Source organism: Brachycentrus maculatus, unplaced genomic scaffold (assembly GCF_059751285.1).
Source record: "Brachycentrus maculatus isolate JH-2025_06_01 unplaced genomic scaffold, ASM5975128v1 h1tg000060l, whole genome shotgun sequence".
NCBI classification, from domain to species: Eukaryota; Metazoa; Arthropoda; class Insecta; order Trichoptera; family Brachycentridae; genus Brachycentrus; species Brachycentrus maculatus.
In genome coordinates, this window is record NW_028280814.1 from 442,609 (window position 1) to 465,871 (window position 23,263).

At 33.7% G+C, this 23,263-nt stretch overlaps 3 protein-coding genes across 6 annotated transcripts; 2 read left to right on the forward strand and 1 right to left on the reverse strand.

Moving 5' to 3' along the window:
- Window positions 1-981: 981 nt before the first annotated feature.
- LOC148311639 (E3 ubiquitin-protein ligase TRIM9-like) lies at window positions 982-12,068 on the reverse strand. Its single transcript, XM_088256314.1, has 9 exons — window positions 10,902-12,068; window positions 10,558-10,653; window positions 9,882-10,115; window positions 9,211-9,370; window positions 7,081-7,220; window positions 6,060-6,198; window positions 4,750-4,974; window positions 3,032-3,204; window positions 982-2,215 (listed from the first exon to the last, which is right to left on the reverse strand). Exons 1-9 carry the CDS (start codon window positions 11,616-11,618, stop codon window positions 2,096-2,098), a joined length of 2,004 nt encoding a protein of 667 aa, XP_088112440.1. The 5' UTR covers window positions 11,619-12,068; the 3' UTR covers window positions 982-2,095.
- Window positions 12,069-13,234: 1,166 nt separating this feature from the next.
- On the forward strand, window positions 13,235-17,594 carry LOC148311640 (uncharacterized). 3 transcript variants are annotated; one of them, XM_088256318.1, is made up of 5 exons: window positions 13,235-13,296; window positions 13,646-13,721; window positions 14,592-14,716; window positions 15,602-16,324; window positions 17,361-17,594. In XM_088256318.1, exons 2-5 carry the CDS (start codon window positions 13,673-13,675, stop codon window positions 17,421-17,423), a joined length of 960 nt encoding a protein of 319 aa, XP_088112444.1. In that variant the 5' UTR covers window positions 13,235-13,296; window positions 13,646-13,672; the 3' UTR covers window positions 17,424-17,594. The 3 variants fall into 3 exon arrangements, with proteins under 3 accessions (XP_088112444.1, XP_088112446.1, XP_088112445.1); XM_088256320.1 differs by lacking the exon at window positions 13,646-13,721; XM_088256319.1 differs by lacking the exons at window positions 13,235-13,296; window positions 13,646-13,721 and adding an exon at window positions 13,936-14,075.
- Window positions 17,595-20,300: 2,706 nt separating this feature from the next.
- Window positions 20,301-23,068, forward strand: LOC148311641 (radial spoke head 1 homolog). Of its 2 annotated transcripts, none has more exons than XM_088256345.1 (2): window positions 20,301-20,564; window positions 21,426-23,068. In XM_088256345.1, exons 1-2 carry the CDS (start codon window positions 20,550-20,552, stop codon window positions 22,236-22,238), a joined length of 828 nt encoding a protein of 275 aa, XP_088112471.1. In that variant the 5' UTR covers window positions 20,301-20,549; the 3' UTR covers window positions 22,239-23,068. The 2 variants fall into 2 exon arrangements, with proteins under 2 accessions (XP_088112471.1, XP_088112470.1); XM_088256344.1 differs by having other exon boundaries at window positions 20,303-20,473.
- Window positions 23,069-23,263: the final 195 nt, after the last annotated feature.

Genomic DNA, 23,263 nt, shown 5'->3' on the forward strand with positions numbered 1-23,263 from the left:
GAGAAACGCTTCAGGGAGTGTATTCTCCTTTAGTTATATTCATTATATATTTGCTCACTTATGTAATTTCTTCTTTATAAGTATTTCAGTCATTATTACATATTGAAGTACATCATTTTGTAATTTACAGGAGGCCCTAGATTTTTGCAGAGCTTGAAATATCAAGCTATTAAATATGCGCAATAGCGCATATTTCAAAAAAAGCAAAAGTTTTTTTTCATTAATATTTTTAATATTACTTCGGTTCGTTTGGGTTTTACATAAGTCATAAGTAATTCAACATTATGGCCTCATAAGTGTTGGATAATTTATTATTTCGCGTGAATCTTACTTCACAGTAGACATAGGTCGAAGGCCTTGTTTACCTACTTTCTTTCATTGGTTTTCTGAACCAATTACGTGCAGAATTTAATTATAAACAGACGAAGCCGCTTTCGCATAATTTAAAGTAATAAAAGTAAATTACACCCGACCCCTGCCACATCAAAATGTTTTATGTAATTTTCAGGCAATGTCACACGCACATTCTTGTATATGTTACTCTATTAATACATTATTGATTTTTCTCATAGGTGCATTAGCGCACTTAATACTTTACTTACGTACAGGTTTATATCATAGGTTACCGACAGGGTACCGCCCGCGAGTGGGTGTTGCTGTGTTCTTCTAGGAGGTACTAGAGGCCTAGAAAAGGGAGGACTGGGAAGTGGGCAATTTAACTTTATTAATCCCCTCTATATGGGACATTTTGGTAATTTCCTTCCCCCCGCCGATAAGACATTTTGGTAGACAAATAAGTTAGGAACCTGAGGTTTATATTATTTTCTTTTAAGGTTTCATCTATAATAAAACAGTCTTCACAGTACGGACAATTTCTGAAATATGAGACTATAGGTAACGATGATGGCAACTCAAATAAAATGATATTTTTGAATAAATTAAAAAATTACAATATGTATATCTTAATTTTTAATATTAATATTTTTTTCTTCTTCTAAAAACGACTTTTCACAATGCGGTCAATTGAGATGTTATTACGAGTCAGTGATGAATATTTGTTTCTTCCAAAATCTGTGGATTTTTTAGAATAATTTATATATTAAAATAGTATTAATAAATGTATGCGAGAAGAACAAAGAGACGCAGTTCATCGACTTTTATTTTGTTTATAATATTGTCCCCACCACGTGTAACTCCTTTAAAATCGTATATAAGGGGTGGCGGACAAATTTTTGTGTGATCAGATTAAATAATATTCAAAACGTGTATACGCCGCACTCGCTCTGTTTTTATATTGGTGTCGCTTTGTTCTTCTCGCCCTTGTGTTTCGTTATTTTCGATATATAGGTGTAATTTTGTTATTTTCACACTTATAACCTTGTAATTTTTAATAAATAAAAGGTTGTCTTCATTTGCGCGTTTCCGTCTTCCTAATCAAAAGTGTTCCAGTACCGTTAGCAGTAACAATATTCATCATCTACTTTTACCTCGTAGCTTACAATCCCCGTTCCAAGTATATTTATTACCTGGAACAGGAACTGATGGGAATATTTTTTTGCACTAGTTTCAACGGCGTCGGTAACATGTTTTCAAAAACTCACAATGACGCAATAACTTACTAAAATGTCAATAAACAACATTTGCAAATGATAATGAACAAAATTAATTCCCAGATTTTTATAAATATGTACATAGAAAATGTATTTAAATCTCTTGTATAGTGAATACAAGAGGTTTTTATATATTTTCTCATATTTGACAATTAGATCAAGAATTTTATTGAAAATTGCCATCTTCGATACTTATATTCTCATTTGTACTTAAGATAATATTTACACTAAGTATATAACGGCAACAAGTTTGAAAAGGTGCAGCATATATGATTACTATCAAATTACATTCAAATGCAGGTCTATATAACCCAGTGTTTCAGTCGTATTGAAGAAGAAAACGTAATTCAAGTATACAAGTGAATTCATGAAATGATGATGTGCGCAAGTCACTTTATTCCAGATGCTGCCTCATTACGGCGTTTAAAATTTAGCTGGCAATTTGGAAGATCGGAACTTTGCGAGAAAGATGTGTTGTGTTTGTGTCATGGTTCATCCAAGTCACTGGGAGGCTCTATGGCGGGACACAGGGTGACTGCAACGCCACGATTCAGTGATACCGCTGGGTAAAATACACCATACAGATCAGTGAAGGCTATTCCACCCTGTAATCAATTTTTGTTGTTGAGAAAATTGTTATTTTTCATGCACTCCAGTACAACTTTTGTAAAGCAATGTCAAATAATACTGAACAATCTTTGTAAATATGCAATATCCTTATCACTAGATTTGTTTTTTTTTTATTTTTATAATTTATATTTGAAGCACTAATTTTGTGATTTTCCATTTTAATTATGTTGTAATATTTTTTTTTCTTCATCTTTTTTCCTCCAAATATCACGGAAAAATTATAGATAGTCATGTTTTTCCTGCACTCGATTTCCTGTAGAAATCAGTGATACCAACATGGATGGAGTGAATATTTTTAGATGAATTTAAATTTTGTTAGATGTCAGTAGATTGTTTACACAGAGAAAAATGTTTTTTGGCAATTTTTTTGATTGGCAATGGTATCTATTGTAAGTATGTATCTCTATTAGAACCCCAAGAAGATAAATTAATTTTTAATTTATGTTTTACTTTTTATTTATTGTTTCGGCATTGACTTTGTGGTAAGACATGTACAATGATTGAAGAAACACTTGTTTTTATACCATGTTTTACTTAGTAAATACCATATATTTCATAAAATCTATTGTGACACGTGTTCCGATGCATTCCGCATCATTTTCAAACACTGTATACGGTGTTTGAAAATGATCCAAACATGTGTCACAATCGATTTTAAGAAATAGTGGTATTTACTAAGTAAAACTTAAATTAAAAATGGATAAGTTTTACCATAAAGTGACTGCCTAATCAATTAATAAAAAGATAAATTCAGTCAATGTGGACCCAATATAAAGTGAAGTATGTGTTACCTGCGGCTGTCCATCAACTGTGAAGCGTAGAGTGTGGGAGTCCAGGTCAAGCAGCACGCCCACTTCGGAGCCGGGTCCGATGCCCCCTTCCTGCCGAGAGTGATGCGCGCCGTCGTGCTGGAACCACGAGCGTGACCCATCTATGTACATGGCCCAACCGCTCTTGTCCTTGCCTGAATACACATACATATTATTAAAAAAAACTTCATGAAAAAAATTTGTGGATTATGAAGGACAATAAGAACGATATTTAAAAAAAAAACAAATAAAATAATAATTTTCAAACTACAGTGAAGATTAGTACATACCCAGAATAGTATAGCTATATAAGGACATTCAGTCCCTTTAATCTTCACAGTGGTTTGAAAATGCCATAACAAGGCGAAAGAATTATAGCAAATAGAATTTTTGTTTTTAATAAAAATTTATTCAATATTTGTTTTTAATATTAATTGTATTTAGTGGACTCTAAAATCAGTGTTTGATTTTAATATTTAATATATCACTGATTAAATGCCAAAGGGCTACAACGCAAAAAAAAAAACTAATTAAACTCTTTATACCAAAAATGGTATCTAAATCGTCAACATTTTCATATTCGAAAAACACCCATGATTTTAAAAATGGACATTTTTAACGCTAGAATCTTCCTCTTCCTGGCTCCTTCCAGCTTATTGTCCTCGTAGGCTGCTGGGGTCAGCTCTCCTCGTCCTCGGGTTATAGGTCCTTCTGTCCTGGACGTCACCTAGGCCATGCCTTCAAATCATGCTATCTTTCTGCTTCACCCATGAATTCCTTGGTCTTCTTCTAGATAACCTTGGAGGAAGATCCATTTCTATTGCCTGGTTAACTACATGTTGGGGTTCTCTGCGTCCTATGTGCCCATACCATCTCAATTGTCTTTCCTCTATCTTCCTATTGATGTCTGTTACGCCCAGGCTTCCACGAATACGGGAAACTCTTTATTCTGTCTCTAAAAGACACTTCCGCTGACCATCTGAGCATTCGCATTTCAGCGGATTCCAGCTGTCTAGAGAATCATGGGTGTCTTTTTCGAATATGAAAATGTTGACAATTTAGATACCATTTTTGGAACAAAGAGTTTAATTTATTTTTTTGCATTGTGGCCCTTTGGCATTTAACCAGTGATATGAATTAATATATATATTTTTAAATGTATAAAGTTCACCAGTCTGAAGGTGAACATCATTGTGTGCCAATTTTTTTTTTAGTTTCACAACAGAACAAATAAATGTCAATATTAGAAAACAGAAGTTTGAATGATGAAATAAGGAAAGGATGCAAGGCTGAGGTAAGCATTATCGATAAAATTAAGAAAGGTGTGTTGAGATGGTTTGGACATGTAGAACGTATGAGTGAGGAAAGAACGGTTAAACAAATTTATGAAGCGAATGTAGTTGGAAAAAGAAGCAGAGGAAGACTGAGGAAAACTTAGCACGATCAGGTATGCCAAATACTTGAAAGTGGTCAGGTTAGGAGTCGTAATAATCGGCAGATATGTATGAGGAGATGCATGAATGTGGAAGAGGCGAAGAATGTTTGCAAAGACAGAGTGGTGTAGCGTTCTATTCTCTCTGCCTACCCCTGCGGAGAGGCGGCGTGATGGTTAGTTAGTTAGTTTAGAAAACAGTGGTTAGGAAAAATTCATCATTTGGATGGACCGCCAGGTTATAAAAAAAAGATCAATATATATTCACCCAGCATCTTGTCCCGGGAGACGTCGGCCCTGGCGATCCCAAAGGCGGGGTCCGTGTCTGCGTCGTAGCGGTCCACGGTGAGCCGCCAGTAGTGCACGCCGCGCGACAGCCCCACGCCCGCCAGCGCCACACGGTGCTCCCAGCCCGCCACGCGTGCGCCCAGCCCCGCGCCGCACAGCGCCAGGCCCTCCACGCGACCGCCGCCCTCCCAACTGAACCAGGCCACTGCGCACACCATATGCCCATACATTGTCAGATACCACGCAAAACAAGTCTTTTCACATATTGTAGTCGTACAGGAGAAAGTGACCAAGTGCATTTGTTTACAAAAACGTGATCATTAACTATTTGATATTTTACTAGCTTAACCTTTTAACTGCCGGCAGGTACATGTATGGCGGTACCCAGCACGAAAAAAAACCTTCTTAACATATCGTTTTTGAAAGTGTAATAACGTTTATTTATAAAACTTACCAAATAAATGAAGGGCGCGCCAGTCGTGCAGTCATTTATCCATAATCATAAAATTAATTGTTCATGGTGCAGGGTTGTCACAAAATTTGTCATAGAAAATATGAAAACTTAATTATATGCCAAAAGTAATTGTTTATGTTAGTTTAATATTAAAAGTATACACACACACTATGATTTAAAAAAATTAAAAATCATCAGAATCGATACTAAAATCACTGTCATCAGATTCGGCAGTGACGGCAACTCGGGGATTATTGGACAACCCTGAGCGCCATTAGTTGTTCCGATGACAAAGCTCTCTTTAATTTACGTTTAAAGTGGTAAAAACAAATTCTTTTTCAATTCTGAGTATGCAAAGATATTCTCAATTGATGTCACTATGCGTTAAATATATTTGTATATTTTAAATAATTGATTATCTTTAGTAAAAGCCTATTTAAAACGGCGCGTCTTAAGACGTAATTTTTGTATGAGCGGCGCTCCGATCACAGAAAATTATGCGTCTTAAGACTCTTGGCAGTTAACCGGCTAATATTGCCCTGAAAAAAATCCCAAAGCAATTTTAAACTTGGAAGTATAATATATTGTATTTATAATATTGGAAGTATAAGTTTAACAAGCGTGCTGACCATTACACTACGGAGGCGGACATAGTATAATAAAAGCTTACTATATAATTTATTACGGAATATTATAAATAAAATTATGGACTTTTGGCATGTATACTTAAGTAATTGCATGAATAAATTCAGCAAATCTTTTATAGGTAAATTTTTTAGTTTAAAAAGAAAATGGGTGTTAATGACACATTTATACACAGGTATCATTTAAATTACCTGGTGCTGTTTGCAATCCAATCAGCTCGCTGTAAATTCCTTCACCAGTGGCATTGAATGCCTTAACTCTGGCATTATACAAGGAGTTGAAGTGAAGACCATCCACAGTGCACATTGTCTCCCTGCCGCAATACACCTCCTAGGAATTCAATGTCAGATTGATAATGGATCCATTTCAATATACATCTATGCAGTCCTAACAGAAACAAATAAGTCGATATGGAAGTCTAGAAATTTTCAGGGCTTACGAATCCATTTACGATATTGTTTATATTATTACTATAGTTTATATTATAGTATAAATTTAAGTCAACTATGAGTTTAAAAACATAGTTGCGGTTAACTTCGATATATGGTATGAGCTATCTCATCCTCCAAATATCACGGAAAAATTATAGATAATCATGGTTTTCCTGCACTCTGGTAGCGCTTTCATCTAGAAATCAGAAATACCAACATGGATGGAGTGAATACTTTTAGATGAATTTAAATTTTGTTAGATGTCAGTAGGTTGCTTACAGAGAAAAATGTTTTTTGGTAATTTTTTTGATTAGCAATGGTATCTATTGTAAGTATGTATCTATATTAGAACCCCAAGAAGATAAATTAATTTTCAATTTATGTTTTACTTAGTAAACACCATATATGTATTTCGTAAAATCTATTGTGACACGTGTTTCGATGCGTTCCGCATCATTTTCAAACACTGTATATTACATACATTTACTGACGTAATTCAACTTCATAGTCAAACTACATATGTCATTATTACATACATTTATTGAGGTAATTAAACTTCATAGTCAAACTCAATATGATAAAAGTCTATGATTATTTGAATTAAAGACGGCGCCATGTGAGATAGTTATTTTATTTATTTTAAATAATTGTTAAGCCGTGTAAATGATTAGACTTCCATATTCCCTTCTCAAAGATTTTTTTTTAATCTCTGTTGAGATAACTATAATATCTTGATAGCAATCTCTCAAGGGTAAAACAGGAAAGGACGAAGATGTCTTACCCGGAAGTCTCCACCGTGGCCGTCATCGAGTTCCAGGATGTAGCCTTCAACGTGGCTGTGTATGGGCGGTGTCCACGCTACGGTTACGGAGTTGTTCTCAGCTGCGCACAACTCGGGGGCGAGACCCGGGGCTCCAGGGGCTGCAAATCAAATACACCGACACATCAACCAACATCTTTTCGGGATTGATCTTTTTCCATTCTTCCCATGAATTTCCTTGTTTTCTGGATGGAAGATACAGCCCTCAGTAAAAATTTCATCAATCAACTAATTGATTGTACAAAAAGTTTAAAATAAATAAATCGCTCTAATGGAAGATCCAAAAGTACATAAGTAAGATTAAAATATTTCTAGGTGTGAAGGCATTTTTACCTGGATGAGCATGCTAGCCACACTATACTGAAATGTTAGACCATGGGTAGCATTATGCCGACCAACGGTCTGACATTTTTCAATTCTCGCTCACCAAAACCATGTTTCTATGTATAAGTATAGTTTTTCATATCATCAAATTTCTGCATCCTACCATCGTCAGTAAGAGAAAGACCATCGATATTACGCAAGTGTCACAACATATGCCTCTAGTGATAAGTTAGAGGTAATAATGGATCAGAATACTTAAATAATGTCATAATGACATAAGTTAGATCATATACAAAGAGCCTGGACGATGAGTGAGAACTGTTTGTATGTACATACACCAATATATATTACACGAGAAATACTTAATGCTTTTATATTACCTGCAGGCTGCCTATCTTCTCCATTAACAGCAGCTTGTATGAGAGACCATATCAAGGTTATTACATACATATAATATTGTGTGGTCAATAGATACGAGCATATTACAACTTCGATATTTAATTTCAAAAATACATTTTGCTCGTAATTAAGAATAATAATATTTTATTATTATAACTAAATATGACGGTACAGGTGAATTAATTCACTACCTCTAACCCCATAGACTGCAACCGCTTATCATATCAGCGCTCCATCGAATTCATTATTAGTTTTATTTCATATAATAGCAAAATACATTAAAAAATAGCAAAATACATTATCAGCGCTCTATCGAATTCATTATTAGTTTTATTTCATATAATAGCAAAATACATTAAAAAGTTTGTATTTTATATTTAAGAATTAAAATCACCAATTTTGTTTACTTGGTTTATTATTTTGCGATCAGAAATTACAAATTCCTTTCAAAAATAGAATTTCGGTGAATTTAAATAGTATATAAAAGTTAATAAGCACTACAATTTTCTTTTTCATTAAAAATACTTTTTGAATTTAAAATTGATGAAATTAACACACTGTATGCATTCAAATATCTTTATAGTCTGATGCGTGCCTATAATTTTTATGAAGTACAGTGGAACCTCTTATAATGAGTTTAATTCGTTCCAGCGTCTTACTCGTTAAGCGAAACACTCATTAAGCGAAAAAATAATCCCATAAAAATATAATATATTTTCATTAATTGATTCGGCAGTCACTTTGTGGTAAAATCTGTCCATTTTTAATTCATGTTTTACTCAGTAAATACCACTATTTCTTAAAATCTACTGTGACACGTTTTTCAATGCATTCCGCGTCATTTTCGGTGTTTGGAAATGATGCGGGACGCATTGAAACACGTGTCACAGTACATTTTAAGAAATAGTGGTATTTACTAAGTAAAACATTAATTTAAAATTTATAATATATTTCTAATATTCATAAATTGCATTTGTTTTTGGATAACATGTGTTTAATAACGGTATCTGAATATTAAGTCAACTAATAATTAAAAAAAAAAAAATAATAATAATATTAAAGAAATAATAAAAATTGTATTAACATGTTAGTATTTAGGCTCAACACAGGCCATGCCTAAAGAGCTGTAATACATATAGTAAATGTATATATGAAATAAATATGTATCTATGAATGTATCTATGTATCTATGAAATAAATAAATAGAATAAATAAATAAAATAAATTGTGTAATATTTTATTTTCATATAAATATGTCTTATAAGTTTAAAAGAGTTAGATATAAAATAATTTTAAAAAATATATTAAAAATAGGAGTAGAGTTCATTGAACACCATCAAAGTAAAGTAATAAAAAATGTTTGCTCACGTTTCATCTGTATAAAGTTGAGTTGATTTATGGCTGACAGCAGCGATCGGTCGTCCAGAGTCAGGTCAGGTCTCGGGGGAGGGAGACGCGGGGGGGCTTGCAGGGCGCGAGCACACTCCACCCCCACTCCGGCAGCGCGACCAGCGAGCAGAGATCCCACCTAAGGACACGCTTCAGCTACACATTGTCGCCAATATCACTAAACCACATATCACTATTTGTATTAAACATCCAGAGCCATCTCTCGGGATCGTGGCATAAATTAACACGTTGACTACCACGCGAATTTTCGGAATTCCGGTCTAAAAACCAATTCTTTAAAAATATTCTTTTACTTCTTGATTTTTAATATTTTTTTATAATTATATTTTCTGTTCATTTATTGATAAATTTTCTGTCAATGTAAGCCAGCATTGATTTTTTGTTCTCTTCCCATGCGCCATCTATCCACATTAGCATTGATATCCTACAAATTTTATCGAGCTGCACGAATATGCCAAGTAAACACAGTACGAGATAACTTGTAGTCGGCATCCTAGCAAAGAACGCAATTTACGAGTTATCAGTTGGCAGTCAATGTGTTAATGTTTACTAAAAATCTTGGGCCGCAATATTTAAACACCAACCGGGCTGTAAATATCTGTAGACTATGAGAATGAGTCGGTAGTTACTTGTAAAAAGGCGGCACTTTCTGTCTCTTTCAGTGCTTCTATGCAAAACTGCAGCAAGCCAGTGGCACTTTGCAGGCGTCGAGTGCACGTGGCTGCTTGCTCCTTCATGCCTCTGATCCGACCATCTCTGTCATTCCTTATGGACTCCAGTAAGGTTTCACGCCTTGCTCTAATTGCGTCTACCAGCGCCTCACATTGGATGGTGACTACATTTTCGAATTCCATATAAGATTCCTAAAAAATAACCAAATATTCAATGAAAGAAAAAAGACAAAACATAAACATTTTTTTTTTAACAATTGAATTTTCGTAAAGTGAACTTTTACGAGTGTTGTTCATATAGTGATGACAAATACTTTTATTGAACCAACTTTAAGGATACTCTCCAAGTATCTATGTTGCCTTCTTATGAAAAAATTCTATTCACATAGTTTTTCTTTGATTTGTTCATAATTACAATTTAGGATTTCACCAAATAATTTTAGCATGTAATGCGAAACTATACTAAGTGATTTAAGAAATTCCTAAATTCAAAATTAGTAACGGTGATTCTTTTATATACATTTTTATTGTCAGTGTTGTAGCTTACTCCAAGAAATAAAGAAATCGCAAAATTACGAATACAACACTATAATTTATATTAATGAAGAAATATTTAAATAATAAGTCAACTTACATTTATTTTATCCCCCAACGTTTTAACCCTTTGTATATATTCAGTCATTGCAAGGGCCTTTTCTGATAGTAGTTGAAGATTTTGTGATAACTCAGTCTAAAACGAGAATAGAAAATCAGTAATGTAAATAAACAACAATTAAAAAGACACATAACGGATTTTATTGCGGTATGAAAATCTTAAAATCCTAACACATTTATTGACAGGAAGGCCCATAAGTGGGTTTGTAATACACGCCATATTGTGAAAACATTTTTTATTTTTAAAATTTTTTAATAAGGCAGGCATATTGAACATCTTTAGTGTAGACATTTTTATAATGACTTGAGAAATATTTTACATACCTTTTGTGTTTTGCATGCAATGGCTAGCTGCTGTACTTCGTGGGCAATATGTCTTTCCTGTAGGCAGCGTGAGCACACTGCCTGGCGACACGGAGTGCAGTGGGCCACCAGCTCAACGCCCCCGTGTTCTGCGCACCCCCCCGACTGCCTGCGCTCCCCCGCAGCCACGAGGGTGTGCCGCGACAAGGGCCCGCGCGCAGGGTGGCACGACTCCCTGCAGCTGTCACAATACAGAACGGAACACTGCTCGCAATGGACTGACGCAGATTTAGGTGGATCTCCTTCGCACATTTGACACGTTTGAACAAATTCATTTTTTATCACCCCGTCTCCGAATTTTTCTATTATTCTCTGCATAACACGGTACTTGGGTAGGTTATTCGCTCCATTTTCGTCAAAGTATACTGGTTTCTGACATGTCGGGCAGGCGAGGAACAATGCAGTCGGGGGGAATATGGCGCCGTTGATGGACGAGCCGACGTAGCTGCTCGGACGGGAACTGCACACAACGCCGCTGTCGGTCTCGCTGAGGATGGATATTTTGTCCGCTTCTTGGTAGTCTCCGGAGCTGGAGGAGGCGACGCTCTCGGCCTCGCTCCCTGCCACGGGTTGCTGGAGGCCCAGAGCGCATGTTAAGCACAGTGCGTGCCCGCAAGGCAGAAGCACTGGCTTTTCAAAGAAATGCTTGCAAGCCAAGCATCTTAATTCTTCCTCCATTTCGTTAAATTAACATTCTTTTTCATTCGAGAGCGTGCATGTTATTTTTGATCGATTTCCTTCGTTCGTATACAATACAGGTTCCAGTTGCTAGACAAAATATTTAGTATTTACTACAAAGGGTGGGTCAGCGACCCTCGAGTCGTCAAAACAAGTAGGCAAGTAACACAAAATTCTATGTTATGTCTTTATAGACATATTTCATTAATTGTATTTAATAAACAAAAATACGTAATAAAATAATTCCGCTGATTGAAAAGAATACTATGAAATCATGAAAAAATCAGATATTCGTTTCACGTCCACATAAATTACCAAATTCACTGACTAAACTGCCCCATTGTGTCCCATATTCCACTAACCCGCACTAGCCCAAAATCCCGAGTTCCAAAGATATCTCCACAGAATACCTACTTTTGCACACACACTATCGCGGAGGTGATTGGGTATGTTTGCCAGTAATTTTGTGCTTTGTGTTGAATTTATACATGCAGTTAAGAAGATAAGTACTTTTAACTAATTACTCACGAAAACGAAAAATACTGACATTATGTGTAAATACCAAATTAATTATTATATTAATTATATATACCCATGAACCAATAAAACTGCCTGCTCACGAAAAGCTCAGTGAGTAGATAAAAATAGCTAAACATTATGTGTTTCAAAGGCCTTTGGTGTTGACAAAGGGTTTTAGTGGTGGCCTTCGGGATATCCATGAGGCGATGGACTGGTTGACAGAACTGGAGCCAAGACTCGAATCCCATAAGACACAACCCATATGGATGAAAAAGAATTAGGATCCACACGCAGAGTAAAGTACCATCACACCGCTTCTCTGCAGAGGTAGGCAAAGAGAATAGAACGATACACCAATCTTTCTTTTAAAAAAAAAAACGCCTCTTCCACATTCATGTATCTCTTCATGGGGTGGCACAAAATTAATTACTGTAATAGAATATATTTAAATTTTTGCAAATGGCGTCGTACATCAATAATATTTGACATTTGTAAACTAGACAGCCGCATTTTATTAATAAATTTAGGGTGGCTCAAAACTCATCATCCAATTTACTTTTTCATACCTTTACTTATTAAAAAAAAGGTTTTGATAAATGGAAATCTTTATTTGGACTTTTACAATTTTTTCCGTTTAGTGGAAAATATGATATCCGTCAAGTGGCTGGCGCCAGTGTTGATACACATTTGTGCCCGTTTTATCAATCTTTTTGTATACTGCAGCTGTCTAGTTCACAAATATCAAATATGATTGACGTACGACGCCATTTTCAACAATGATAACATCTTCCGATAGGGTGATTAATTTTGTGCCATCTATACATACCCGTCGATTATTTCGACTCCTGACCAAGTTTCAAGTATTTGAAATACTTGATTTTGACATGATTTCCTCGGTCTTTATCTGCTTCTATTACCAACCACACTCACTTAATTTTCAGAAAAGATCCAGTAGCCGTTGTTAGCTGTGCATCAAATTGAAATAGTTTGAGAGTCAATGACTTAATAGGGCAACTGGGCAACACTTTACAAAAACCATAAACAATGGTTGTTGTATGTATCTTGCCCATATTGTTTTTTGCTGATATTGAAAATTTGACTTTTGACAGGAGGTCGGTTTCTAGTTTGTCGCTTTGGTTATTGTTTCGTTGAATTCGAGGTAATTATTATATTACTTATTTAACAGGTTTTCTTTGATAGTGTTAAAAAACTGATAAAACAAAGTATTTTAACTTACAAGTTTAAAATACTCAATTACATGTTATTAATTTGTTAAGATGTATCTATAATATAGAACTAATGTTTTCTCAATAAACATTATTATTTTTTGTACCAGTATTAGTTAGTTATCCTAATCTATTATTTTTAATGTTCGATTCATTAAAGTTGTCCTGATTTCCAGTTTTTTTTATTAAAAAAATGGACTTATAATATTTTTATTTAACGGTCAGAAATTGGTTTTAAAATCATAAGCAATCAACAACAAAAAACATATATTGTAATTGCAGGTACTTTATATTTTTTCGTGACCCAGGATGACTACAGACAATTCAAATTTTGATAAACTGAAAGACAATTTGACAGGTAAATTGCAATCTGTTATTATAAACATAAATAATAACATATAAGTAACTATGGGGATTTTAGTATGGGTTTGATTCACATACTGACACACATGAAATTGATACAATAAATTAGTCTAAATATAAGATTTGCTATATTTTTTGTCTTTGAAATCAATGGGAAAATATGTTCTTGGATTGTAATCCATTCATCAAAAGAACAGTAATTTAATAATGGTTTCTTCTGACCCCATAATTGTTGATGATTGTTTCTTTTTTACTAATTTTTTCTTTTCTATTTAGTGCCTGATTTTAAATTCAAATATAAAATATTTAATTTTAATTATCAAAAATAATTTGGTTTTGCTTGGAATGGGTAAGCTCATTTAGACAGAAGCAGCAATATGTATCATACACTATTATTTTGTAAAGTAAAAATAAATAAATGGCTAGGGCACTCGGGGTTGGATATCTGTACTCATACAAGCCTGTGAAAACTAATGTATATGAGTTACTTAATGTATATGGGTTTTATATTTAAATAAATAAAAAAAAAACAAAAGAAAAATTATGTTGGTGCCTACTTTGGCACTAAGCTCAATTATATCTACGCTGCTGATCATTTTTTGGCTTTTGTAGGATCGAAAATGCAATCAAAAACTTACTTACGCGGTTATGTGCGAGTTCTTGCCTAAAGAGTGTATAATTTATAATGATTTTTTGTTATTTGGCTAAAACCGTATCCGTTGCCATAATAATTATTAATCTGTATATATTTGGCTGAATGAAATGGAATTTGTAATAAAGCTTGCTAGGTGACATGTATTTATTAGTTGATATTGTTAGTTGTTGATGCCATAACACCTGTTGTTAGTGATTTTTGTTATTGTAGAATTAGGACTCTACGAATCTGGAATGAATGTGAAGGATATGGTGGACTTGATGTCTGCTATTCAAAACTCGCGACATTCAGCCGAAGAAGAAGAACTCGTCAGAGAATCTAAAATGGGATCTCAGGTAAATGAGCATTATTTGGTATACAATGTCACATGTAGAAATTCTAGGACATTATTTGTAAACAAAATGCTATATTCATAATTTACTGTTGCGAGAGTAAACTATTTGATACTGTTTCATCAGGTATTCACGACAGTGCTCACGTAACACCTGTTCAAAATTATACTTGCATTTGTGAACATGGATTGGATCAATTTAAATGGAGTATAATTGTACTGGGGATAATCAGTAAGGCAATGCTGTGACAGTGCTCCAATTAATACTAATCTTTGTGTTGCAGTGATAGACCGTGAACTTAAGTTTCTGTATAAAGTATCCATACTTGGAAAGAATAGTGAAAAGTGATATATTAGACATCCATAGGATCAGAAGAAAGCATTCTAATAGATAAACTAAATCTAAGCAAGCTTTCATGGCAATGGGTGGCAAAGTTGTTGCGTGAAGTGAAACGTTTTGGAGTACAGTGGCCGGAATTAAAAGAAACCTGAACTCTACCAAAAAGGCTGGGTATACCATATAACGGGTATTTTAAGTTTAATGGAATATGTTGAAAAATAAAGCGCTTCATGCATTTCTTTCCATTTACAGGGAAGTTTTAGAACAGCCTATGTATTATGTACCTGCTCATGGGTTGTATCTTGTTTACAAAAATGTGTTCTATTAATTCCAATATCACATTCCTATTTATTTTGTTTACTGTTTTCAAAAGAAACTAAATTTGTCAATTTTATTACTTTCCTGTCATAAATAAATGTCAATGTGAATAATTTGCTCTATGTAAAATATTTTTTCATTACTTGGTTGTCAGTCACTCTGTGGTAATATCTATCCTTATTCTTCTACACATGACTTAATGAACAAATAATATCCAATTTTCCTTTCCAGGGCGAGTGCACCACAGATACAAAAGTGTTAGAAACAAAGCGAGGAATGGAACGGAGATACAAGAATGCCCCGGAACGGAGACTACCTTGGAACTTATTCCCCATTCCGGAGCAACTGTCCCTGGAGCAACGGGTTCATGTGATGGCGGCTTACAAAGAGCAACTGAGTGTTTGCCGATACCGCAGAGCCAAGACCTCTTCAATATTCGCCGATTGGAACTGTGTCTTTAGTATTCCCATTTCGAAAAATAGGCTATCTCCAGAGTTTAAGCCGGGCTTACATCACACGAGAAGTGGACGGACAGTTAAAGCCACCCCTCATTATATAGATGATGATGACAGCGACACTGAGGTATCAGTTTCCAAAAAGTGCAGAAAGAAAATAAGAAAATATACAAATGAAGAAATAATTGCGAAATCTAACCTGTTTCGAGATACTCCAGTACTATCACAATCTAATTTTGAATTATCAGTTGAAACTGAGAAGAAGGCATTGGAATCTAAGAATTTAGAGAGGCAAATTTATCGGTCCTCAGAAAAGACAGTTTTAGATATTACGACATCGGGTGACGAAGTTGAAAGTGCCCAAAATGATTCCAAACGCTGGAGATCTCGGTCTCCCGAAGCGACTAGTTCTAAAATGACAGTTGTAGCCCAAGTGCACCGGGATCCTAAACATATGGAAAGTATTCACATTATCGATGAAAATGAACAAAATAAAAAGGTGCGCAATAATATTATTCATAAACACGAGGGCTGTTCAATTAGTATGTGGGCCGACGTCATAAAACAAGATGTACTTTTGTTACATGTCTGGGTCCCCTTCAAAGCAGTCACCTCCCCGATGCACACACTTATCCCAACAGTGTTTTAAACTCAAAATATCTTTGAAAGGAAGAAGATTTGAGACAATTCTCGAGATTAAGGACATCACAAAATAAGCATTCTAAGACTGTTTCCAAAAGTGGAAACACCGATGGAATAAGTGTGTGCGTCAGGGAGGTGTAATTTCTATAGAAAGTATTATACATTTTGTAATATGTCAGTCTACATATTAACTGAACAGGCCAAGTATGTACAAATGTAGATTATTACAGTCAGTGCACATTGTTTTTGGATTAATCTGTATATTATTTCCTCCCAGCGTTTCCGCTGCCACTTCAGTACTATAGCATCCTGAAATTGTACTTCATTACAATTAAATTGCACTATGGTGCTTCAGGGCGCTACCATTACTTTGGTGACCTAAACGTAAAAAAAGGAGGAAATAATATACAGATTATCACAAAAATATGTGTTCATTATTTCCAGTTTACATATCGTGGGTATACTGGAAAAAAACATTAACTCTAAAACCCCTTTTTGAATAATCCCCGTTATTTAAAGCTTTTAGCCTGAATAAAATACCCGCTATTATACTTAAAATTGAATTTACTTTTAAAACCACATAAATATGACATTTCAAACTACTTAGTGTATTTTGCAAGTTTATAGAATGTTGAAAACTTTATATGTAATACTGCAACATTAGTTAAAATTGCATATTTTCGAGTTAATGTTTTTTGCCAGTTTACCCACAATATAATGTATGTTTGAAGGAACAAGAAAATCATTAGATAATACATATATGTAGTAGTGTTAATATATGTGTTGTGGTAGATAATACATATAGCAGTACATATTGCTATATGATAATGGTATAAGAATTTGTTAATACATATGTATTTTATTTTGACTTACAATACCTAAATTTGTTTCAGATGCCAACAAATAGTTTATCGAGTAAAAGGCCAAAGCGATTGAAGTTTTCCATTGATGAATAATGTAGTGTTGTTTATTGTAGATATTATATCACCATGTATTGAATCTAGAGCTGAAATATTGCTATAAACATTAATATTAAACTTATTTTAGCACAAATATATCATTTTATATTTTCTTAAAAGAAAATATGATGCTGGTTTTAAGATAATTAATAAATTTAATGATTTTTACATATATTTTTTTTATCCCTCAAATTATGGAATTTCTCTATTATTATTTCTTAATTCAAATACTATGTTTTGATGATTCCTAAAACCGTTTCATTGATAAATTTATTGAATATTTTATACTGCGTCCTTTATTATGATATAGTATGCGGTAAAAAAATTATACAGTAAATGGTATGTGACATACATAATGTATTCTGGTGTATGAAGAAAAACAAATATGCAATTGTTATTTGAATTGTTTTTTTTTTATCAAGTTTAATCAATATTTTGGTTCGTATTTTTGAATTAAAACTATTCTGGTATTAGGTACATTGAATACAAAGGTAGGGATGGTTTTCACTAGAGAGCAAGTAAAACACCCCGAATCATTTCTTACTTTATTGTTTCAGACCTTATTACATACAATAATATAAAATACTCCTGCCTCTACTTGCTATGCAGCCCACACCCCACCATCACCTCGCCCATACTATCCCAGCAAGGCAAGAGCAAATGCTGAGAAGTTCCTGATTGGCTCACATTAGATTATCCCTCCAGATCCCAACACAGTCAAAGACAAAGTAGCAGATAAAAAAATCCACTTAATGAAATATCAACCTTTTAAGCAAAATAATAATTGAACTTCCATTTAAAATTAAAACCCAGCAAGGCAGGTAAATTTGCTCTATTAGAAATTTCAATTTGTGCTAAATTTAGAGATATGCATGAACCAGTAATAAAAAGTTTAAAACAAACTTATCGATGAAACAGTTTTATGAATCATTGAAATATAATGGTTGAATAAAAAAAAAATCACACAACAGTGATACTACTTATATGAGATATTTATCATATCTGGATCACCTCACTGCTTGACCCGAACCCCGAACCTTCTCGAAGGATAATAAATTGTTCTAAATATCTGTTTGTTTAATAGTGGCTTGGTTATGCATTGTGATAAGCTCAAAACATTGTTTTGTTTTCCGTGTCTTTTATTTGGAGGAGAAACGGGCTGGGCCATTTATCTCATTTATCAGGGGGGAAAAAGACTCTTTTTTGTCTATTTTGTAAATAAAGTAAGTATATTATTAGATTAAAACCAATATTTTTAGCTTAAAATATTGGTTTTAATCTAATAATATATTAAAAATGCAATTCCATCACGAAGTGTCAGTGGATAATATAAATCTATTAAATAAAGTAAGGATTGGCAAAAAAAGGAATTAAAGAAAGTAAAGGGCTAATGCTTGCAATCTTCAAAGAAAATTTGTAATCTTAATACCAGATGTTAACAGTTACGTAATTATTGTTTTTTCTAGATCAAAATAAATAAAAAAACATAGAATGGACTTTATATACAAATAGTTAAATGTATACATATATATCTTTTTTTTCTTTAATATGTTAAACTTTGATATTTAGAATTAAATGATTATTTATATCTTACAATCAATTATAATATTACAAACATTTAAGTCACAAAAATACTTAAAGATAATTGAGGAAAACAAAGTACAATGAACCAATTTTGAGTAGCTGTGATATTTTTGATAGATACACTTTTACGTGTCAGAGTTAATCGACAATATGCAATAAATTGATACTAATACAATACATATATTTCATAACTAAAAAAAAATTCATTAATTACTCACACCCCAACTTTATCAGTATTAATACCATCATCGAATATTGTCAATTAAGTCTGCAATTTGTATGATTTGCAGTATTATGCGCATGGCATAAAGGAGGTGGATATTAAGCGAGTAGCATTTACTTGTTACTCGATTTTGTATATGGTTGCATACATTTAGTAACTCCGTATCATAACTCCGGCTGTGAAAATTTTGTCTCGCTGAATGACAAATCTAAAAATAGATTTTTGTCAACAATGGTAAAGAGTATTTATAAATTATGGAACGCATTCTACTTTTGAATTATTTATGTTGAAATTGCGCTATTTCTCATAGTAACCCCAAAAGTCCTGGTAGCCAAAGGGTTAAACGATAAAACTATAGAACACAAGGACAAAACTTAATTTTTCATGGGAACCCTGTCAAAAACACAATTTCATAAAATCATATACTATTACTACTTTCATCACGCCGTTTCCCCGAAGGGGTAGGCAGAAAGAATGGGACGCCACACTCTTCTGTCCTGACATACACTCCTCGCCTCCTTCTCATCCATATATCTAGTTATACATGCCCTCCGATTACATTTGCCACATATATTTTCTTAGTCATTCTCTCGTCATCCATTCGCTCCACATGTCCATACCACCTTAAAGAACTCTTCCTAATCTTTTAAATTATTCCTTGTTCAGCCTTACATTTCTTTCTTATATCTTCGTTTTTAATTCTGTCATACAATGATTTTCCACACATTCTCTAAGGGAGCGCATTTCTTTGATTGTAAAGTATATTTTTACATTCAAAATGTTGAGGTAATCTGATCACTTACGTATTTTCTAAATGTCATTTTGAGATATATGTTTATACACCTGAATTACATAAATTAGATTGGAGTTATAATTTTGAATACAACTTTGAGTCAGGTTATCCTCCTGTGGTAGGTTTTGTGGATGTCAAGTTTCCAGATTTGTGCCACCCCGTGATTCTTATTTTCAAGACAAGCCAGTTAAGCTTACCTGTAGTATGGAATGGAAAAATATCGCTCCTCCTTTCAAGAACGTCATAAATAAAAAATTGTAACAGCAAAAGGAGTACTTGTCCTAGAAAGTAATGGTAAAAGTTCATTCTTTTCTCAAATGAAAAAAGAATGCAACAGTAATGTAAAGTAAAAAAAAAACTGACATTTGTAAACATTGATTTTAAGAGAAAATGTCGGATATTAATGCTGCATCTAAACCAGAAGGAGAAGATGAAGAAGGAATTGGAGTAGGTCACTTTTGAATTATTATTAATATTGTGCTAATATGTAGATGGGCGCTCACAAGATCAAAAATAGATTCTGATGTTAAATAAAAAGGTTTGTCCAGATAATTTAAGAAGGCAAAGTGATTTTTTTTATTTTATAAAATTTAATATTTAATATTTAGTACTCAATTTAACCTTAATTCTGAATATCCAAATATTGTTTTGTTATTTCAAGTGAAAGATTAGATATTCTCAATATTATTAATATTTAAAGCATTTACTTTGTGGTTAGTAATTTTTACTTTAATATTTTTTTTCAAAAATGTTAGTAATATTAACCACTCACCGAGATTTTTATGTCTACCGGTTTCGAGACATACCCGTCTCTTTGTCAGAATAATCACTACCACAACATGCAAACAATACTACCCTACACTACCATAGCACTATTTACACACTTAAAACTACACAAAATGATTAACACATGCGATTTTGGTCGAGCCGAAGACCAAATTTGCAACCCCTAGTGCATGTTGGTCTTCGGAGGTAGGGTAGTATTGTTTGCATGCTGTGGTAGTGATTATTCTGATGACGGGTACGTCTCGAAACCGATAGACATAAAAATCTCGGTGAGTGGTTACATACTAATATTAATAACATTTTTGTAAAAAAAATATGAAAGTAAAGAAATATTACTAACATTTGTGTAAAAAAATACAAAAGTAATATGATATCTGGTAATGGAAATAAGTATTAAATACAGCCGGATTGTTTAAATCAACATTTTCTTTGGGTTGTTGTTTTTTTTCAATAGTACAAAACATTTTGCTATTTTCTTTCAATGCGCCTTTAGGTATTAAATATGGAATTAAATTTGAATGAAATTTTTGTTTTGCACAAGTATTTATATAAAACACATAAAGTTATGTAAAATTTATTTATAAGGTAATGATTTTTGTGTAATTTATTGTAGGAATACCATGGAAAAAGAAATGCACTAGGAGAGCGACACGGATACGGTTGGGCTATATTACCGAATAAAGACATTTATATTGGGAATTATTATAAGGGATTACGTCAAGGTAAAGGCCTGTATGTATTTCAAAATGGATGTCGGTACGATGGTTCTTGGAGAAAAAGTGCCAAGTACGGATTTGGAAAGATGACTTATCCCGATGGATCAAGATATGAAGGAGAATGGAAGAACGATTACAAGCACGGGTTCGGAGCTTATTACTATCCTAATAAAGACGTCTACGAAGGCGGGTGGTACAAAGGGCAGCGGCACGGCCTCGGGACCTATGTGTACTCTCAGCTCCGAACTACATTCATGGGGAATTGGATACGCGGAGTTCAGGAGGGACCTGCACAAGTGATATTTTCCGGATATCGGTACCACGGCTCGTGGTGTGAAGGATTTCCTCAAGGAAGAGGCTTTTTCACGTTCGAGTCTGGTTGCATGCAGGAAGGGGTGTATTGGAAGAAACCCCCACCAGAGAGTGCCAGTTTTGAAGGACAGCCTCAGGAATCGGAGCCAGTGTGGATGCCTGTGAAGATTATGCCCTACTGCATAGAACTCCTACCCCCGCAGCCGATGCCTCTCCCAATACAAGACTCCTTGGCTTCGTTGAGTGATGATCAAATAGATTCCAATATCTTCATGTTTGAGCCCTATTCCTTTCATGCTGTTTCTGACACCGGAGAAGAGGAAAACGAATATGATCATTATGGTGAAGGCGGATTTCCAGAGTCTACTCGTGATTTGCAGTCAATAACGGAAGAATAGAAGATAAATAAAAAAATCATGAAATAAGAATGTATGTAAATAATAAAAAAAAATTATTAATTGATTTAGCATTATCTATCCGTTTTTCATTTACTTGGTAAATACTAATCTATTGTGACCTGTGTTTCGATGCATTCTGTTATCATTATACAGTGTTTGAATAAATTTTAAGGAATAGTGGTACATATTTACAAAGTAAAATTAAAATAAATATTAAATATATTAATTTCGGAGAAATCCAGTAATGTCTTTTTTTATAAAGGATACATTTTAGTTAATGAAATTTTTATAAAATGATTTGAAAGAATTTTAAATAATTATATATATTATTAAGAGGAAAAAATATGATCAATAAAATGGAGTCTCCTCCTGATTTGCAGGAAAACAGCGACACCAATATATGAAGGAAAAAATATGGATCACTATGGTAGATTTATTTTCTCCATCCATTTTATTCCTTATTACAAAATGTGTGAAAGCAAAGATTAGTTTGTAACCACACAGTTAAAAATGACAATTTTTATATTAACACACTAAGGGCGGGAAAGGTATTTCTACCCGTTTGGTTTGGTTTTGGTGATGCTTAAGGACGGGAAGGGTATATTTACCTCCTGCGCTGGGCTCATTTCAAAGTCAGAAAAGAAGAAATTATTTAATGTTTTTATAAAAATGTTATGTACCAATCTCTTTGTTAAGGTCTTAACTATATGTACAAATATCGAATCTCGTCGCCAGCACTCTGCAGGCGTAAAAAACACCCATCCCTAGTGTAAATGATACAAAAGTTCAACCGTCCTTTTCCTACTTGTGCACTAGATTTTCAACTCTTGTTCGATAATTATCTATTAATTCCAGCAAAAACTTATTATTATTACCTTTGTGTTTTCAAAAATACAACTTTGTGCTACTGTATTTTCAGGAATATTTGGGACTTTTCTTTTTCCAGTGGTATGTTAAATGTTGTCCTCCTTCCGGTACTGATTATATAAGTTGAAACACTACCCATGATGATGTCCAATAAAAAT